This window comes from Ranitomeya imitator, chromosome 5 (assembly GCF_032444005.1).
Source record: "Ranitomeya imitator isolate aRanImi1 chromosome 5, aRanImi1.pri, whole genome shotgun sequence".
In the NCBI taxonomy this organism is placed as follows: Eukaryota; Metazoa; Chordata; class Amphibia; order Anura; family Dendrobatidae; genus Ranitomeya; species Ranitomeya imitator.
This window is the reverse complement of record NC_091286.1, coordinates 160734416-160755249: the sequence shown is the minus strand read 5'-3', so window position 1 is coordinate 160755249 and position 20834 is coordinate 160734416. Positions and strand designations below refer to the sequence as shown.

At 44.0% G+C, this 20834-nt stretch overlaps 1 protein-coding gene across 3 annotated transcripts in view; it reads right to left on the bottom strand.

Annotated features, from left to right (window-relative positions):
* Window positions 1-20834, bottom strand: part of SMOC2 (SPARC related modular calcium binding 2) — a 642212-nt gene that overhangs the window by 466592 nt on the left and 154786 nt on the right. For all 3 annotated transcript variants that reach the window (XM_069769272.1, XM_069769273.1, XM_069769271.1), the window contains exon 4: window positions 19398-19497. In XM_069769272.1, coding sequence (XP_069625373.1) covers window positions 19398-19497 — 100 coding nt within the window. The remainder of the gene's footprint in view (window positions 1-19397; window positions 19498-20834) is intronic.

Here is a 20834-nt window from a genome sequence, read left to right as displayed (position 1 = left end):
AATCGCTTGTTTTAACCCCATAACGACTGCTGCTATGCATTAAAATGGTGGCCGTTAAAGGGCCTTATTCCCTCATTACCATTTTAAAACTGCAATCGGGAACTAGGTTATAGCACCCCAGCATCATAAAATCTGGGTTATTTCAGCTACCATGGGTAGCTGAGACCTTAGAGAACACAATCAGGGACCTTTTTTTGGGTCCCCAATCACGTGATCGTTGTTATTCAATGAATAACCGCAATCAGTGTGCCTGCTATTAAAAATATTTCTCTCTATTCTGACATGATATGAGGCCCCCAAACCCTTCCGCCATCCCTTGGTCCCTTCAGCTCCAACTCTGGCCCTCCGCCTCCTTTTCCTCCATCCTCCTATCAGAGTGATCAAAACCAATAAATAGTATGTGATCCCTCACTGTGCCTTTCCTTTAGTCAGATTACATTTTTCTTGTTTTAGTATTTTATTTCTTTCATTTTTTGCCATTTGGGCTAGGGTAAGGGTTGGGGTTAGGGTTGAGGCTGGGGTCAGGCTAAGGTTAACGTTTGGGTCAGAGTTAGGCTTAGGGTTAGAGCTGGGTTTAGGGTTAGGTTTGGGCTTAAGTTAGGGTTCGGCTTAGGGCTAGGGTTGGGATAGGGTTAGGGTTGGGCTAGGGTTAGGGTTAATATTAGAGTTAGGGTTTTAAAAAAAATGTCGCTATGACAACTAGTGATGAGCGCAAGTGCTCGCTACTAGAGTTTGCATGGGGGTCGCTCGAGCACCCATGATGCAAACTCAAGTAGCGAGCAATTGCGCTCAACACTAATGACAACTTATTCAATATGATGAACTGATGTATCAAATTCTGTGTAGTAGTTTTGGGTTAAAAGTCCTCACTATACCCCTGATTAAAATCCTTGAGGGGTGTTGTTTCCAAAATAGGGTCATCCAACATGACATGGCATCTGTTATCGATTTCTGCCATTTTTGTGTTTTTTGGCGATTCATTTCCGAGCCCTGCTGAGTGCCCAAACAGTAGATATCCCCCACATATGGGGTACTAGAATACTTAGAAGAAATTTTGAAACAAATTTTGGGGTCTAATTTCCCCTGTTATCCTTGTGAAAGTAAAAAATGTGGGGCTAAAGCAAAATTTTTGCGAAAAAAAAATATTAATTTTTTCCGTCCACATTCCATTAATTTCTGTGATGCTCTTGAATGGTAAATACACTTCTTGATTGTGGTTTTGAGTACTTTTAGGGGTGCAGTTTTTAGATAAGTGCGACTTTTTGATATCTTATATCACATAGACACCTCAAAGACACTTCAAATGTGATGTGGCCCCTAAAAATGTGGTTTTGTAAAGTTTGTTGGAAAGTTGTGAAATTGTTGATCAACTTTAAACCCTTCTAACTTTCTAAAAAAAAAATTATGTTTCAAAAATTGGGCTGATGTAAAGTAGACATGTGGGAATTGCTATTATTTTGTGTAGTATAGCTATATGATTTAAGGGCATAACAATGGAAAGTTTTAAAATTGTGAAATTAAAGCATTCCAGAGTTATTATGGCATAAAGTTACTCTTGTCACATCTAAAATATTTGGCCTGATCATTAAGGTCAAAATTTGTTCTGTCACTAAGAGGTTAAAATATCATCCTAATTAATATACAGTAAATATTTACAGATTATACTCTACATTTTAATGCACTGTAAACTATATAGAGTGCTATAAGTAATAGGCAGATCTGGATTGACACTTTTACAATTATCTTTATAAAGTATGGTATCTCTAGATTTTATTTTGGTTTTGACAAAAGCAGATTTGATGGATAGTTTTCTGCAACCCCTTGCGGCAAGTCTGTCTCACCATATGCGCCCACTAAATCCATCATTATTTGCTAAAACAGAACCTCAATAATGGGCAACATGACTAAGGGACTGTGGAAATGGACCACTGGAGAACTGGAGCATGACAAAAGATCAACAATAGGCTAGAATTTGTCTATGACACCCTGGAAAGTAAGACCTCTGGAGGGTCCGCTCCTGGGTCCTATCTACTCCCAGATAACAATCTAAGACATAGGAGATATTTAACACCATGCATCTCCCTTCACTTTGGTCACTCAATACAAAAGATTTGTAGCAAAATATGGAAACAGATCCCTGCTCATGAGGAACACCATTCAATACGGTTACATTTTCAAGCACACATTTTAGAGCTAAGTCCCTGAACTGGGTGGTTCCAAAGTTTTTCCTGGACACCTCCAGGTCAGTGACATTAATCTCAGGGGATGATTCCTCCTCTCCACTGCCAGCTAGTACAGAAAATGGAAACTCATCATATGCATCATGTGATATGGCTGCTTTAGGCAAAACCTGGTTTGCAGCTGAGCTATCAGGCACCACAGCTTTTCTCCACAACTCCCAAAATAATAGAAAGTCACACCCGACAATCACATTATGCAACAAGCCTTTGACCACTGCGTCTTCATGGGACATGTTATCACAGTCTATGCATACATAGACCCACACCAGGGGATATTTCTTAGTGTCACCATGGATGCACCTTACACCCTCCCCCTTCACATAGACTGTCACATGTGGAAGTTTGGCCCTTATCATGGTCATCAAACTCCCTATGTCCAGGAGTCCTGTCACCATGACATGATTCATAGTTACCTGGCAGGCCTGAGGCCTCTCACAGGTTGAGAAAGAGCACTGCAGACAGTGTATGCATAATAGGTGGTTTGGGGGTGGTGCGGTTTCTCTGCCACGACAGCTTCTGTTAGGAGTTTCATTTGCTGATGTGCCTCTGTTGCTGGATATTTGCCTGAACCAGTTGTTTAATCAGTTCCGCAGCCTCAGTGACTAGCGGTTACCACGATGATGTCAACATTAGCCACTGATGCTGCGGTCGCAGCAGCACATTCATCAGTGCTTCTCAGACTGGATGGCTGCATCTTGGCACCATTCAGGTTGAAAATTATTTATCCCTAGACATGGATTATAGCGTGGCACAGAACGTTGAACAGATGAGGGATATGGTTGTTTTTTTATTTTTGTTTCATTACAGGAGACAAGGGCTTCAATGAAATGGACATTCTGTGAGTATAACTGTCTTGTTATTTTTAAATAAAAATGGAAAAGTGTGTTTTATTTTAATTTCTAATAAAAGACTTTATGCTTGCTGTGTGTTTATTTAATACACAACTATACAATTTGTAATGGATAGGTGTCTTATAGACGCCTCTACATTAATAATCATGGGCTTGATGTCACCAGACAATACAAAGGTGGCAACAACCCCACAAACATTACCCCACTTGCCACTGCCACGAGGCAAGTGGGAAGAGTCGGGCAAAGCGCCATCTAATAGATGTGCATATTCTGGGCAGCTGCAGGCTGTTATTTTTAGGCTTGGGGGTTCAATATCTATGGCCCCTTTCCAGCCTGAGAATACCAACCCCCAGCTGTCTGGCTGCCTGCTTAGCAAAGTTGGTTGTCAAAAATAGGGGGCACCTCTCGCCTTTTTTTTTTTTATTACTTATTTAACTAACTTAAAAGAAACTGCATAGGGACCCCTCTATTCCTGATAAACAGCCTTGCTGAATCTGACAGCTGAGGGTTGCAGCCTACAGCTGTCAGTTTTGCCTGGCTGGTTATCAAGAAAACATGGGTATCCAGCACCCAGCAGCTGGGGGAAATAGCGCAAACAGTACAGCTGCTTCCCTGGCGCTGGTACGTGTGGTATTGATGTGGCACACAGGCGGCACACAGTGTCCACACGTGTGCCACAAACATTACACACATGTACACACGGACTCTCATATCTCTAGTACTGTTTTTTCCACTACTGGAAATATCAGGACATGTGAAAGCAGCCTAACATTTTAGAAAAATATATTTTTACCTTATTAGGGTTGTCAAGGTAAACATAATAGTGAAGTATACCGTACAGACCAAAAGTTTGGACACACCCTCTCATTTAAAGATTTTTCTGTATTTTCATGACTATGAAAATTGTAAATTCACACTGAAGGCATCAAAACTATGAATTAACACATGTGGAATTATATACTTAACAAAAAAGTGTGAAACAACTTAAAATATGTCTTATATTCTAGGTTCTTCAAAGTATCCACCTTTTGCTTTGATGACTGCTTTGCACACTCTTGGCATTCTCATTATGAGCTTCAAGAGGTAGTCACAGGAAATGGTTTTCACTTCACAGGTATGCCCTGTCAGGTTTAATAAGTGGGATTTCTTGCCTTATAAATGGGGTTGGGACCATCAGTTGTGGTGAGCAGAAGTCTGGTGGATACACAGCTGATAGTCCTACTAAATAGACTGTTAGAATATGTATTATGGCAAGAAGAAAGCAGGTAAGTAAAGAAAAATGAGAGGCCATTAGGGTTGAGCGAAACGGGTCGAACATTTTCAAAAGTCGCCGACTTTTGGCGAAGTCGAGTTTCATGAAACCCGATCCGACCCCTGTGCGTGGTCGGCCATGCGGTACGCGACTTTCGCGCCAAAGTCGCGTTTCAATGACGCGAAAAGCGCCATTTCTCAGCCAATGAAGGTAAACGCAGAGTGTGGGCAGCGTGATGACATAGGTCCTGGTCCCCACCATCTTAGAGAAGGGCATTGCAGTGATTGGCTTGCTGTCTGCGGTGTCACAGGGGCTATAAAGGGGAGTTCCCGCCGACCGCCATGTTACTGCTGCTGATCTGAGCTTAGGGAGAGGTTGCTGCCGCTTCGTCAGAAGCAGGGATAGCGTTAGGCAGGGTCCATTAACCACAAAACCGCTTGTGCTGTAGCGATTTCCACTGCCCAACACCACCTTCGGTGTGCAGGGACAGTGGAAGCTCCTTTTTTTTTTTTTTCCTCAGCGCTGTAGCTCATTGGGCTGCCCTAGAAGGCTCCCTGATAGCTGCATTGCTGTGTGTACGCCGCTGTGCAAACCAACTGCTTTTTTCAAAGCACAAATCCTCTTGTTCCTTCCTTTCTGCACAGCTATCTTGTTTGTTTGTCCACACTTTTTATTTAATTTGTGCATCAGTCCACTCCTTATTGCTGCCTGCCATACCTGGCTGAGATTACTGCAGGGAGATAGTAATTGAAGGACAGTTCCTTTTTTTTTTTTTTTTTTTTTTTTTTGTGGGAGATTAAGATTGACATTTCTGCTAGAGTGCCATCTCTGTCTGTGTCATCTCTCACTCAGTGGGCCATAGAAAGCCTATTTATTTTTTTGCTTGATTTGGGTTCCAAAATCTACCAGAAAAAATCACAACATCAATCAGTGGGAGAAAAATATTGGCCTCAGGGCTTGTGTGCCACTCCTTACTCCTGTGTGCCATCTCTCACTCAGTGGGCCATAGAAAGCCTATTAATTTTTTTGCTTGATTTGGGTTCTAAATTCTACCTGAAAAAATCAATAAATCAATCAGTGGGAGATTAATATTGGCCTTTGGGCTTGTGTGCCAGTCCTAAGCGTGCCATCTCTCTCTCTCTCAGATAGTGGGCCATAGAAAGCCTATTTTTTTATTATTTTATTGGGTTTATAAATTTTCCCTGGAAAAAAAAAAAAAGTGGGAGATTAATATTGGCCTCTGGGCTTGTGTGCCAGTCCTGAGCGTGCCATCTCTCTCACAAATAGTGGGCCATAGAAAGCCTATTTATTTTTTTGGTTGATTTGGGTTCATAATTCTACCTGAAAAAATCAATCAATCAATCAGTGGGAGATTAGTATTGGCCTTTGGGCTTGTGTGCCAGTCCTAAGCGTGCCATCTCTCTCTCTCAGATAGTGGGCCATAGAAAGCCTATTTATTATTATTTTTTTTATTGGGTTTATAAATTTTCCCTGGAAAAAAAAAAAAGTGGGAGATTAATATTGGCCTCTGGGCTTGTGTGCCAGTCCTGAGCGTGCCATCTCTCTCACAAATAGTGGGCCATAGAAAGCCTATTTATTTTTTGGGTTGATTTGGGTTCCTAATTCTACCTGAAAAAATCAATCAATCAATCAGTGGGAGAAAAATATTGGCCTCAGGGCTTGTGTGCTACTCCTTACTCCTGTGTGTGCCATCTCTCACTCAGTGGGCCATAGAAAGCCTATTAATTTTTTTGCTTGATTTGGGTTCTAAATTCTACCTGAAAAAATCATTAAATCAATCAGTGGGAGATTAATATTGGGCTTTGGGCTTGTGTGCCAGTCCTAAGCGTGCCATCTCTCTCTCTCAGTTAGTGGGCCATAGAAAGCCTATTTATTATTATTTTTTTTATTGGGTTTATAAATTTTCCCTGGAAAAAAAAAAAAATGGGAGATTAATATTGGCCTCTGGGCTTGTGTGCCAGTCCTGAGCGTGCCATCTCTCTCACAAATAGTGGGCCATAGAAAGCCTATTAATTTTTTTGCTTGATTTGGGTTCCAAAATCTACCTGAAAAAAATCACTAAATCAATCAGTGGGAGATTAATATTGGCCTCTGGGCTTGTGTGCCACTCCTGACTCCTGTGTGCGTCATCTGTCACTCAGTGGGCCCTAGAAAGCCTATTTTTAGTTTTATTTGTTTTCTAAATTCTCCCTGAAACAATCATTTTATTTTCTTTGGTTTCTAAATTATTCCTGAAAAAAATCATTTTTTTTGTATTTTTTTTTCTCTCAAGTCTCCCTGAAAAAAAAAAAAAAAAAAAAATCTGTGGGAGATTCATATTGCCCCTTCTGCTTGTGTGCCAGTCTTGACTCCTGGGTGTGCCATCTCTCTCTCTCTCCCCAATTGTGGGCCATAGAAAGCCTATTAATTTTTTTGCTTGATTTGGGTTCCAAAATCTACCAAAAAAAATCACTAAATCAATCAGTGGGAGATTAATATTGGCCTCTGGGCTTGTGTGCCACTCCTGACTCCTGTGTGCGTCATCTGTCACTCAGTGGGCCCTAGAAAGCCTATTTTTAGTTTTATTTGTTTTCTAAATTCTCCCTGAAACAATCATTTTATTTTCTTTGGTTTCTAAATTATTCCTGAAAAAAATCATTTTTTTTGTATTTTTTTTTCTCTCAAGTCTCCCTGAAAAAAAAAAAAAAAAAAAAAATCTGTGGGAGATTCATATTGCCCCTTCTGCTTGTGTGCCAGTCTTGACTCCTGGGTGTGCCATCTCTCTCTCTCTCCCCAATTGTGGGCCATAGAAAGCCTATTAATTTTTTTGCTTGATTTGGGTTCCAAAATCTACCAAAAAAAATCACTAAATCAATCAGTGGGAGATTAATATTGGCCTCTGGGCTTGTGTGCCACTCCTGACTCCTGTGTGCGTCATCTGTCACTCAGTGGGCCCTAGAAAGCCTATTTTTTGTTTTATTTGTTTTCTAAATTCTCCCTGAAACATTCATTTTATTTTCTTTGGTTTCTAAATTATTCCTGAAAAAAATCATTTTTTTTGTATTTTTTTTTCTCTCAAGTCTCCCTGAAAAAAAAAAAAAAAAAAAATCTGTGGGAGATTCATATTGCCCCTTCTGCTTGTGTGCCAGTCTTGACTCCTGGGTGTGCCATCTCTCTCTCTCTCCCCAATTGTGGGCCATAGAAAGCCTATTAATTTTTTTGCTTGATTTGGGTTCCAAAATCTACCAAAAAAAAAAACTAAATCAATCGGTGGGAGATTAATATTGGCCTCTGGGCTTGTGTGCCACTCCTGACTCCTGTGTGCGTCCTCTCTCACTCAGTGGGCCCTACAAAGCCTTTTTTTTTTTTTTTTTCCTAAATTCTCCCTGAAACAATCATTTCATTTTATTTGTTTTATAAATTCTTCTGTAAAAAATCATTTTTTTTTAATTTTTTTTTTTTCTGAAGTCTCCCTTTTAAAAAAAACAAACACAAATCAGTGGGAGATAAATATTTACATTTGCACTTCAGTGACAGTCCTGCGTGTGTGCCATCTCATTTGTTGCCAACAACAACAGAGTGTGTAACATTGTGGCTGATTTTCGTTGTGGTCTCACCCACCTGTAAAGGGGTAGCTAAATCATACTGAAGTTATAGCTCACCGTGTAAGTTGTGTGACAGCAACAAATACCGTTCGTTTGGTAACGTTTTTAAAACAATGAGGAAGTCTGGTGGAAGAGGTCGTGGCCGGGGGCGTTCATTGTCAGCTGGTAATGAGGGTAGTGGTAGTGGTGGAGCATCAGCTGGTCGTGGGAAAAAAAATATTGCACCTAAGTCTGGAGCTGTGGAGCCAGGTTCGTCGTCTGGCTACACAAGGCCTCGAACGCTCCCTTTTCTGGGAGTAGGAAAACCGCTTTTAAAGCCGGAGCAGCAAGAGCAAGTTTTGGCTTATCTTGCTGACTCAGCCTCTAGCTCTTTTGCCTCCTCTCGTGAAACTGGTAAATGTCAAAGCAGGGCGTCGTTAGTGGATGTTCACGGTCAGGGACAAGTCGCTTCCTTGTCCTCTTCAGCAAAAACAACAACAGAGAAGAATGCAGCAGGCGACACAACGGGTTACTCCATGGAGCTCTTTACACATACCGTCCCTGGCTTAGAAAGTGAAGCAGTTAACAGTCCATGCCCATTACAAGTTGAATCTGACATGGAGTGCACTGATGCACAGCCACAGCCAGACTACTATCCTGGTCCTTTGACTCAGACCACAACATTGCCATCGCAGGGTGCTGATCAAGAATCAGACCCTGATGAGACTATGTTGCCCCATCACGAACGCTATACCACCGACCGACACGGTGACACAGACGAAGTTGCACACGAGCTACAAGAAGAGGTAATAGATGACCCAGTTCTTGACCCCGATTGGCAGCCATTGGGGGAACAGGGTGCAGGCGGCAGCAGTTCTGAAGCGGAGGAGGAGGGGCCGCAGCAGGCATCAACATCGCAACAGGTTCCATCTGCCGGGCCCGTATCTTGCCCAAAACGCGTGGCAAAGCTAAAACTTGTTGGAGGACAGTGTGGCCATCCGGTTAAAGCTCAGTCTGCAATGCCTGAAAAGGTATCCGATGCTAGAAAGAGTGCAGTCTGGCATTTTTTTAAACAACATCCAATTGATCAGCGCAAAGTCATCTGTCAAAAATGTTCAACTACCTTAAGCAGAGGACAGAATCTGAAAAGTCTCAATACAAGTTGCATGCATAGACATTTAACCACCATGCATTTGCAAGCCTGGACTAACTACCAAACGTCCCTTAAGGTTGTAGCACCCTCGGCCAATGAAGCTAGTCAGCAACGCAACATCCCTTCCGGCAGTGTAGGGCCACCATTTTCCGCACCACCTGCAGTATCTGTGCAGGTTTCTTTGCCAGGCCAAAGCCGTCAGGGTCAGGGAATCACCAGTTTCGTAGTAGGAAACACTGCGTCTAGGGCACCGGTGGCAACAATACCATCTCCCACCGTCTCTCAGTCTGCCATGTCCACCGGCACCCCCGCTAGTTCCACGATCTCCAGCTCTCCAGTCCAGCTCACCCTACATGAGACTATGGTTAGAAAAAGGAAGTACTTAGCCTCGCATCCGCGTACACAGGGTTTGAACGCACACATAGCTAGACTAATCTCGTTAGAGATGATGCCCTACCGGTTAGTTGAAAGCGAAGCTTTCAAAGCCCTGATGGACTACGCTGTACCACGCTACGAGCTACCCAGTCGACACTTTTTTTCCAGAAAAGCCATCCCAGCCCTCCACCAGCATGTTAAAGAGCGCATCGTCCATGCACTCAGGCAATCTGTGAGCACAAAGGTGCACCTGACAACAGATGCATGGACCAGTAGGCATGGCCAGGGACGTTACGTGTCCATCACGGCACACTGGGTAAATGTGGTGGATGCAGGGTCCACAGGGGACAGCAAGTTTGGGACAGTTCTGCCTAGCCCACGGTCTAGGAAACAATTGGCTGTAGCCGTTCGCACCCCCTCCTCCTCCTCTTCGTCCTCCTGCAGAAGCGAGAGCTCGTCCACAGACCGCAGTCGCACAACCACTCCATCCGCAGCTGCCACTGTTGCACACCAGGTCTCCCATTATGGGGCAGCTACTGGCAAACGTCAGCAGGCTGTATTGGCTATGAAGTGTTTGGGCGACAACAGACACACCGCGGAAGTTCTGTCCGAGTTCTTGCAGAAAGAAACGCAGTCGTGGCTGGGCACTGTAGATCTTGAGGCAGGCAAGGTAGTGAGTGATAACGGAAGGAATTTCATGGCTGCCATCTCCCTTTCCCAACTGAAACACATTCCTTGCCTGGCTCACACCTTAAACCTGGTGGTGCAGTGCTTCCTGAAAAGTTATCCGGGGTTATCCGACCTGCTCCTCAAAGTGCGTGGACTTTGCTCACATATCCGCCGTTCGCCCGTACACTCCAGCCGTATGCAGACCTATCAGCGTTCTTTGAACCTTCCCCAGCATCGCCTAATCATAGACGTTGCAACAAGGTGGAACTCAACACTGCACATGCTTCAGAGACTGTGTGAACAGAGGCGGGCTGTTATGTTTTTGTGGGAGGATACACATACACGGGCAGGCAGTAGGATGGCAGACATGGAGTTGTCAGGTGTGCAGTGGTCGAAGATTCAAGACATGTGTCAAGTCCTTCAGTGTTTTGAGGAATGCACACGGCTGGTTAGTGCAGACAACGCCATAATAAGCATGAGCATCCCCCTAATGCGTCTGCTGATGCAAAGTTTGACGCACATAAAGGATCAGGCGTCTGCAGCTGAGGAAAGCCTTGATGACAGTCAGCCATTGTCTGGCCAGGGCAGTGTACAGGACGAGGTAGCGGGCGAAGAGGAGGAGGAGGACGAGGAGGATGATGGGGATGATTATATTTTTAATGAGGAAGCTTTTCCGGGGCCACTGGAAATTGGTGGCGCGGCAAGGCCGGGTTCTGGTTTTTTGAGGGACACAAGTGACGTGGATTTGCCTGAAACTGCCCCTCAACCAAGCACAACCGCAGATTTGAGAACTGGAACTTTGGCCCACATGGCGGATTATGCCTTACGTATCCTCAAAAGGGACACACGCATAACTAAAATGATGAATGATGACGATTACTGGTTGGCCTGCCTCCTTGATCCTCGCTATAAAGGCAAATTGCAAAATATAATGCCACATGAGAACTTGGAACTAATATTAGCAACCAAACAATCAACTCTTGTTGACCGTTTGCTTCTGGCATTCCCTGCACACAGCGCCCGTAATCGTTCTCACACAAGCTGCAGGGGCCAGCAGACCAGAGGAGTTAGAGGGGCAGAAATCAGAAGTGGCGTTGGCCAGAGGGGTTTTCTGACCAGGTTGTGGAGTGATTTTGCTATGACCGCAGACAGGACAGGTACTGCAGCATCAATTCAAAGTGACAGGAGACAACATTTGTCCAGTATGGTTACAAACTATTTTTCATCCCTTATCGATGTTCTCCCTCAACCGTCATTCCCATTTGATTACTGGGCATCAAAATTAGACACCTGGCCAGAATTGGCAGAATATGCATTGCAGGAGCTTGCTTGCCCGGCAGCTAGTGTCCTATCAGAAAGAGTATTCAGTGCTGCAGGTTCAATACTAACAGAAAAAAGGACTCGTCTGGCTACCCAAAATGTAGATGATCTAACCTTCATTAAAATGAACCACAACTGGATTTCGAAATCTTTTGCCCCACCTTGCCCGGCTGACACCTAGCTTTCCTATGAAAAGGTATTGCCTGTGGACTATTCTGAATGCCTTTTCCAATCTCGTAATTTTCTGCACCTGATTGTCCAGCATACGACATGTTTACACCTCACTAAATGGCCAAACTCCCCACACGGGGCCGTGGTATCGACACTTGGCGACAGCACCCGTGAGAGTGCAGTTTGTCTGAAGAGGTGGGTGAGCCCGCTTTTGGTCGACGGCACTGCCACTGGGCCCCTCCTAGTACAATAAAGTGTCTCTGGCGGTGGTGGTGCGTACCCAACGTCAGACACACCGTTGTAATATGAGGGGCCCTGGGCCTGTACCGCCGGCCACAAGACAGTTTCCCCCCACCCCAGCTCAAACAGTGCTCTACCACTTGCAAAATTATCTCACAGCTCCACCAATGTTTAGTCTATGCGCTGACATCCTTCAATGCCTGCCACTGACAATACCATTGTATTGACATTTTTGTTATGTTAGGCCTTCGATGCCTGTCTGTGGTCACTCCTTCCACTAGGCCTCCACTGACCACACCACTGCTGCCCGTGTACCCCTGGAACCAATTTAAAATTGCCTACAGCCATGTGTTATTATTTTAGGCCTTCGATGCCTGTCTGCGGTCACTCCTTCCACTAGGCCTCCACTGACCACACCACTGCTGTCCGTGTACCCCTGGAACCAATTTAAAATTGCCTACAGCCATGTGTTATTATTTTAGGCCTTCGATGCCTGTCTGCGGTCACTCCTTCCACTAGGCCTCCACTGACCACACCACTGCTGTCCGTGTACCCCTGGAACCAATTTAAAATTGCCTACAGCCATGTGTTATTATTTTAGGCCTTCGATGCCTGTCTGCGGTCCATTCTTTCAACTACTACTACACTGACCAGGGCACTGCTGCCCGTGTACCCCTGGAACCAATTTAAAATTGCCTACAGCCATGTGTTATTATTTTAGGCCTTCGATGCCTGTCTGCGGTCACTCCTTCCACTAGGCCTCCACTGACCACACCACTGCTGCCCGTGTACCCCTGGAACCAATTTAAAATTGCCTACAGCCAGCCCAATTTTTTTATTTTAGGCCTTCGATGCCTGTCTGCGGTCCATTCTTTCAACTACTACTACACTGACCAGGTCACTGCTGCCCGTGTACCCCTGGAACCAATTTAAAATTGCCTACAGCCATGTGTTATTAATTTAGGCCTTCGATGCCTGTCTGCGGTCACTCCTTCCACTAGGCCTCCACTGACCACACCACTGCTGCCCGTGTACCCCTGGAACCAATTTAAAATTGCCTACAGCCATGTGTTATTATTTTAGGCCTTCGATGCCTGTCTGCGGTCACTCCTTCCACTAGGCCTCCACTGACCACACCACTGCTGCCCGTGTACCCCTGGAACCAATTTAAAATTGCCTACAGCCAGCCCAATTTTTTTATTTTAGGCCTTCGATGCCTGTCTGCGGTCCATTCTTTCAACTACTACTACACTGACCAGGGCACTGCTGCCCGTGTACCCCTGGAACCAACATCAGAAAATATAAAAATAAGTATTTTGCTTACAAAAAAGAAAATACTGGAGAGATATCAAATGCAGACATTTTAACATTAAAAACAAACACACAACTAAAATCTGGTACAGTACTAAAAATGGCCACCAGCTACAATTACTTTCTCCTGCAAGTAGTTAACTGAAAGGTTTTTTAAATTGAAAACACAGATATGGCATCCACCGAGTGTTGTCCTGTCGCGTCTTCTTTATATTATTGCCGAGAAGATGCAAAACAATGAAAATAATAAAATCATTAATTACCAAAATAATAGAGAAAGTCAACACCACATTGCAAATAAACATTCATTCCAAATAAAGAAGCAGGGCGCGTCCGAGGGTGAGTATATACCTAATAAGAATATAATCACCCTCGGACGCGCAATGCTTATTTCCAACAGCCTTCCTTCCTAAGAATCAGCCCTTCCGTGGTGTAGAGAGACGTTGTGTTACACTCCAAGGTGTTCCCCAGGTTGCCTTTCCTGAGCTTCGATCTTCCGGCTCTCGTTTAGTAGTTGTTGGAAACTACGCTGCATTAGGCCTTCAAATTGGGTATGGGGTGTAGAGAGATGGTGTGTTCCACTCCAAGGTGTTCCCCAGGTTGCCTTTCCTGAGCTTCGATCTTCCGGCTCTCGTTTAGTAGTTCTTGGAAACTACACTGCATTAGGCCTTCAAATTGGGTATGGGGTGTAGAGAGAGGGTGTGTTACACTCCAAGGTGTTCCCCAGGTTGCCTTTCCTGAGCTTCGATCTTCATGCTCTCGTTTAGTAGTTGTCGGAAACTACGCTGCATTAGGCCTACAAATTGGGTATGGGGTGTAGAGAGAGGGTTTGTTACACTCCAAGGTGTTCCCCAGGTTGCCTTTCCTGAGCTTCGATCTTCCGGCTCTCGTTTAGTAGTTGTTGGAAACTACGCTGCATTAGGCCTTCAAATTGGGTATGGGGTGTAGAGAGAGGGTGTGTTACACTCCAAGGTGTTCCCCAGGTTGCCTTTCCTGAGCTTCGATATTCCGGCTCTCGTTTAGTAGTTGTTGGAAACTACACTGCATTAGACCTACAAATTTGGTATGGGGGAAACATTGGCGCATCTGCGGTCCCTCCTTCCTCTAGGCCTCCACTGACCTGTCTACTGCTGCCCGTGTTCCCCTGGAACCAATTTTAAATTGCCTACAGGCAGCCCAATTTATTATGTTAGGGCTTCGAAGCCTGTCTGCGGTCCCTCCTTCCACTAGGCCTCCACTGACCTGTCTACTGCTGCCCGTGTACCCCTTGAACCAACATCATAAAATAAAAAAAAAAGTATTTTGCTTATAAAAAAGAAAATACTGGTGAGATATCAAATGCAGACATTTTAACATTAAAAACAAACACACAACTAAAATCTGGTACAGTACTAAAAATGGCCACCAGCTACAATTACTTTCTCCTGCAAGTAGTTAACTGAAAGGTTTTTTAAATTGAAAACACAGATATGGCATCCACCGAGTGTTGTCCTGTCGCGTCTTCTTTATATTATTGCCGAGAAGATGCAAAACAATGAAAATAATAAAATCATTAATCACCAAAATAATAGAGAAAGTCAACACCACATTGCAAATAAACATTCATTCCAAATAAAGAAGCAGGGCGCGTCCGGGGGTGAGTATATACCTAATAAGAATATAATCACCCTCGGACGCGCAATGCTTATTTCCAACAGCCTTCCTTCCTAAGAATCAGCCCTTCCGTGGTGTAGAGAGACGTTGTGTTACACTCCAAGGTGTTCCCCAGGTTGCCTTTCCTGAGCTTCGATCTTCCGGCTCTCGTTTAGTAGTTGTTGGAAACTACGCTGCATTAGGCCTTCAAATTGGGTATGGGGTGTAGAGAGAGGGTGTGTTACACTCCAAGGTGTTCCCCAGGTTGCCTTTCCTGAGCTTCGATATTCCGGCTCTCGTTTAGTAGTTGTTGGAAACTACACTGCATTAGGCCTACAAATTTGGTATGGGGGAAACATTGGCGCATCTGCGGTCCCTCCTTCCTCTAGGCCTCCACTGACCTGTCTACTGCTGCCCGTGTTCCCCTGGAACCAATTTTAAATTGCCTACAGGCAGCCCAATTTATTATGTTAGGGCTTCGAAGCCTGTCTGTGGTCCCTCCTTCCACTAGGCCTCCACTGACCTGTCTACTGCTGCCCGTGTACCCCTTGAACCAACATCATAAAATAAAAAAAAAAGTATTTTGCTTATAAAAAAGAAAATACTGGTGAGATATCAAATGCAGACATTTTAACATTAAAAACAAACACACAACTAAAATCTGGTACAGTACTAAAAATGGCCACCAGCTACAATTACTTTCTCCTGCAAGTAGTTAACTGAAAGGTTTTTTAAATTGAAAACACACATATGGCATCCACTGAGTGTTGTCCTGTCGCGTCTTCTTTATATTATTGCCGAGAAGATGCAAAACAATGAAAATAATAAAATCATTAATTACCAAAATAATAGAGAAAGTCAACACCACATTGCAAATAAACATTCATTCCAAATAAAGAAGCAGGGCGCGTCCGAGGGTGAGTATATACCTAATAAGAATATAATCACCCTCGGACGCGCAATGCTTATTTCCAACAGCCTTCCTTCCTAAGAATCAGCCCTTCCGTGGTGTAGAGAGACGTTGTGTTACACTCCAAGGTGTTCCCCAGGTTGCCTTTCCTGAGCTTCGATCTTCCGGCTCTCGTTTAGTAGTTCTTGGAAACTACGCTGCATTAGGCCTTCAAATTGGGTATGGGGTGTAGAGAGATGGTGTGTTCCACTCCAAGGTGTTCCCCAGGTTGCATTTCCTGAGCTTCGATCTTCCGGCTCTCGTTTAGTAGTTCTTGGAAACTACACTGCATTAGGCCTTCAAATTGGGTATGGGGTGTAGAGAGAGGGTGTGTTACACTCCAAGGTGTTCCCCAGGTTGCCTTTCCTGAGCTTCGATCTTCATGCTCTCGTTTAGTAGTTGTCGGAAACTACGCTGCATTAGGCCTACAAATTGGGTATGGGGTGTAGAGAGAGGGTTTGTTACACTCCAAGGTGTTCCCCAGGTTGCCTTTCCTGAGCTTCGATCTTCCGGCTTTCGTTTAGTAGTTGTTGGAAACTACGCTGCATTAGGCCTTCAAATTGGGTATGGGGTGTAGCGAGAGGGTGTGTTACACTCCAAGGTGTTCCCCAGGTTGCCTTTCCTGAGCTTCGATCTTCCAGCTCTCGTTTAGTAGTTCTTGGAAACTACACTGCATTAGGCCTTCAAATTGGGTATGGGGTGTAGAGAGAGGGTGTGTTACACTCCAAGGTGTTCCCCAGGTTGCCTTTCCTGAGCTTCGATCTTCCGGCTCTCGTTTAGTAGTTCTTGGAAACTACACTGCATTAGGCCTACAAATTGGGTATGGGGTGGAGAGAGATGGTGTGTTACACTCCAAGGTGTTCCCCAGGTTGCCTTTCCTGAGCTTCTATCTTCAGGCTCTCATTAAATTGTGGTTAAATGGAACAACTGCATTTGGCATACTAGTTGGTTTGGGGCCTACTATCGGTGTCTGCCACTCCTTGCTGTTCTCCTGGTTTCCTGTCCTGAAATTCCATTTTCAGGCTCTCGTTAAGTAGTTGTTAATGTTAGACTGCATTTGGCCTACTAGTTGGGTTGGGGCCTACTATCGGTGTCTGCCACTCCTTGCTGTTCTCCTCCACTGAACAAAGCTGTGCCGCCTGTTTACTACGGTTGCCAATTTTGAACTGCATTTCGACTACTTACTGATTTGGCCCTACTCTCTGTGTCAGCCTCTCATTCCAGTTGTCCTCCACTGCAATGCCCCCTGGTTATTCCTGTGTTACCAATTTTGAACTGCATTTAGCCCACTTTATTCTTTGGGCCTATATCTGTGTCTCCACTTCATCGTGCCCATTGGCCAGCCAGTGATAGATGAGTCTGCTGGTACATTGACCCATAACACAACATTCCCCGTGCATGCTACACAACAACATTGTGACCCTGCTGAAAGTCAGGTTGCTCTTCCCGCATACCATACCACCTTACACGGGGACAAAGAGGAAGGTGCAGATGAAAGTGCAGGTTCCTTCATCAGGTGGGGGGAGGAATACTAGTTGGCGACGTCACTGGCACAGGGCCTCTCATAGTACGCAAAAGTGTTGCTGCCGGTGGGAGGCGCCCCCGCCCTGCAAACACACCGCTGTACTTTGAGGGGCCCTGTGCCAGTGCCAATGCCAACAAGTGGGCCCCCCCTGCTTGCTCAGGATCACAGCACTTGCAAAGTTGAAATACTTACCTCTCCCTGCTCCACTGCCGTGACGTGGTGCAGATTTCCTGGGCCCACTAATTACTTGAACCAGCCCTACCCCACACAACTTTAGCCAAATGACCCCCAATTTCAAATGCCTTCCAATTATTATAAGGTAAATTACGCTTGACAAGCTTCATTAAGAAGAATGGATGGTTTTGACATTAAAATGGGCACTCTAGGTGTTTTCCTGGCCCCCACTCACTGCCGACTATGCTGCCCCATTGACTTGCATTGGGTTTCGTGTTTCGGTCGATCCCGACTTTACGTCATAATCGGCCGATTTCACTCGACCCGACTTTTGAGATAGTCGGGTTTCGTGAAACCCGGCTCGACTCTAAAAAGGTCAAGGTCGCTCAACTCTAGAGGCCATCATTACTTTAAGAAATGAAGGTCAGTCAGTTCAAAAAAATGGGAAAACTTTGAAAGTGTCCCCAAGTGCAGTTGCAAAAACCCTCAAGCGCTACAAAGAAACTGGCTTACACGAGGACTGCCCCAGAAAAGGAAGACCAAGTGTCACCTCTGCTTCAGAGGATAAGTTTATCCGAGTCACCAGCCTCAGAAATCACAGGTTAACAACAGCTCAGATTAGAGACCAGGTCAATGCCACACAGAGTTCTAGCAGCAGACACATCTCTACAACAACTGTTAAGAGGAGACTTTGTGCAGCAGGCCTTCATGGTAAAATAGCTGCTAGGAAACCACTGCTAAGGACAGGCAACAAGCAGAAGAGACTTGTTTGGGCTAAAGAACACAAGGAATGGACATTAGACCAGTGGAAATCTGTGCTTTGGTCTGATGAGTCCAAATTTGAAATCTTTGGTTCCAACCACCGTGTCTTTGTGCGACGCAGAAAAGGTGAACTGATGGACTCTACATGCCTGGTTCCCACCATGAAGCATGGAGGAGGAGGTGTGATGGTGTGGGGGTGCTTTGCTGGTGACACTGTTGGGGATTTATTCAAAATTGAAGGCATACTGAACCAGCATGGCCACCACAGCATTTGCATGCTATTCCATCCGGTTTGCGTTTAGTTGGACCATCATTTATTTTTCAACAGGACAATGACCTCAAACACACCTCCAGGCTGTGTAAGGGCTATTTAACCAAGAAGGAGAGTTATGGGGTGCTATGCCAGATGACCTGGCCTCCACAATCACCAGACCTGAACCCAATCGAGTTGGTTTGTGGTGAGCTGGACCGCAGAGGGCCAACAAGTGGTAAGCATCTCTGGGAACTCCTTCAAGATTGTTGGAAGACCATTTCCAGTGACTACCTCTTGAAGCTCATCATGAGAATGTCAAGAGTGTGCAAAGCAGTCATCAAAGCAAAAAGTGGATACTTTGAGGAACCTAGAATTTAAGACATATTTTCAGTTGTTTCACACTTTTTTGTTAAGTATATAATTCCACATGTGTTAATTCATAGTTTTGATGCCTTCAGTGTGAATTTACAATTTTCATAGTCATTAAAATACAGAAAAATCTTTAAATGAGATGGTGTGTCCAATCTTTTGGTCTGTACTGTATATTTTTCAAGTATTATTCTATTATCACAGGCTCTCAGATCTTCAGCTATCGAGACTCCAGGGTAAGTGGATTTATTTTAGGTCTTGTTCTCAACATACTGTAGGTGCAAGGTCTTCTTGTGTGGCACATTATCAGTGCGGTATGTGATAGGGCTGGCTGAGTGCTCATTTTAACAGCCAAGCCAGTGTACAGACAGAGAAGGAACTTTTTGAGGGGTCCTGGGATTTCTGAGTGAGCCACAAAGTGTATGTCCATTCCCCAATGGTAGATGTCAGGAAGAAGAAAGATCTGCCATGTCAAATTTCAGGAGGCACAATTTTGTGTTTTTAATGGCCCAGGTGTTTGTTGCTTTCCCAATTGACATAACATAAATATTTCTAGCATTAACTCACCTGGGCACCGGGGAGTTTTATGTACGACTGCTGTCCCACTCAGAGGTCGTCCATTGGAAGATACACACCAACAGTATCCTGTGTAACTGTGACACTGGATCTGTAAACAAGCCAAATAATTACATTGGTTATTAAACTATATAATACAAATTAAACAAAATGATATATTGACTGTTTACTAAGATTATTAAAATAAGGCTATGTGCACACGATGAGCTTTTATCTAATTTTTTATGTTGCATATTTTCACTGCAGCAAAAACGCGGAGTTTTACAGTACCACCTACGTGGATGGGAGTTATAGAGATCCCATGCCCACTGTGCTTCTTTATTACCCTGCGTAAACTCGCCTGCGGTACATTTTTCAATCCGAAGCATGTCAATGTATTTTGCAGGGTACGCCAGGTAGTCTTCCAGTTTCTGACTTAAATCCAATAGAGCACCTATGGGACATCATGTCTTGTTCCGTCCACCAATGCCATGTTGCACCACAGACTGTCCAGGAGTTGACTGATTCTTTAACCCGGGTTTTGGAGGAGATATCTTAGGAGAACATCTGCCGCCTTATCAGGACCATACCCAGGCGTTGTATTGGAGGTCATAAGGCACGTGAAGGCCAAACACACTGCTGTGCATAATTTTCTTTTCTTGAGGTATTGACACTGAAGTTGGATCAGTCTGTAATTTTATTTTCCACTTTGATTTTGAATATCATTCCAAATTAAAACCTCCATGGGATATTAATTTTAATTTACATTGATCATTTTTATGTTTTATTGTTCTCAACTCATTCTAATATGTAATAAAGAGTTGCAACTGTAATATTTAATTCAGTGATATCTACGATGTGGTATTTTAGTGTTTCCTTTATTTTTTTGAGCAGTGTAGATTATGAATACCATGTTGCATTTGCAAAGCCCCAGATATGCCAAAACAACAAAAACCCTCCACAAATCACAACAGCTCAGAAGGTAAAGAAAACTATTTTATAATACAGATTTTGTTGGAATAGTTACCAGGTTGCATGACAAATTGGAAGAACCCTTCAAGTACCAGAACAGCAGTACCCCAAAAAAGTAACTCCATTTTGAAAACTACACGCCTCAATTAATGTATCTATAGTTGTAGTGAGCATGTTCACACCACAGGTGTTTCAAAGAATTTTATAACATTAACCTGTGAAGAAAGCAAATTAAATTTTTACTGCTAAAATGATGTTTTAACCCAATTTTATATTTTCACATGCCAAAATAGGTGGAAATTGATTGTATAATTTGTTACACAATTTTTTGTAAATGCGTCAAAACCTAATTGTTTGTTATACTGTTTGGGAACATAAGCAGGGCTGGGAAGGAAAGAGCATTATATGACTTTTGGAACATACATTTTCCTAGAATAGTTTGCAGACTCCATTTGCAGAGCCCCGAAGTCCCAGAAC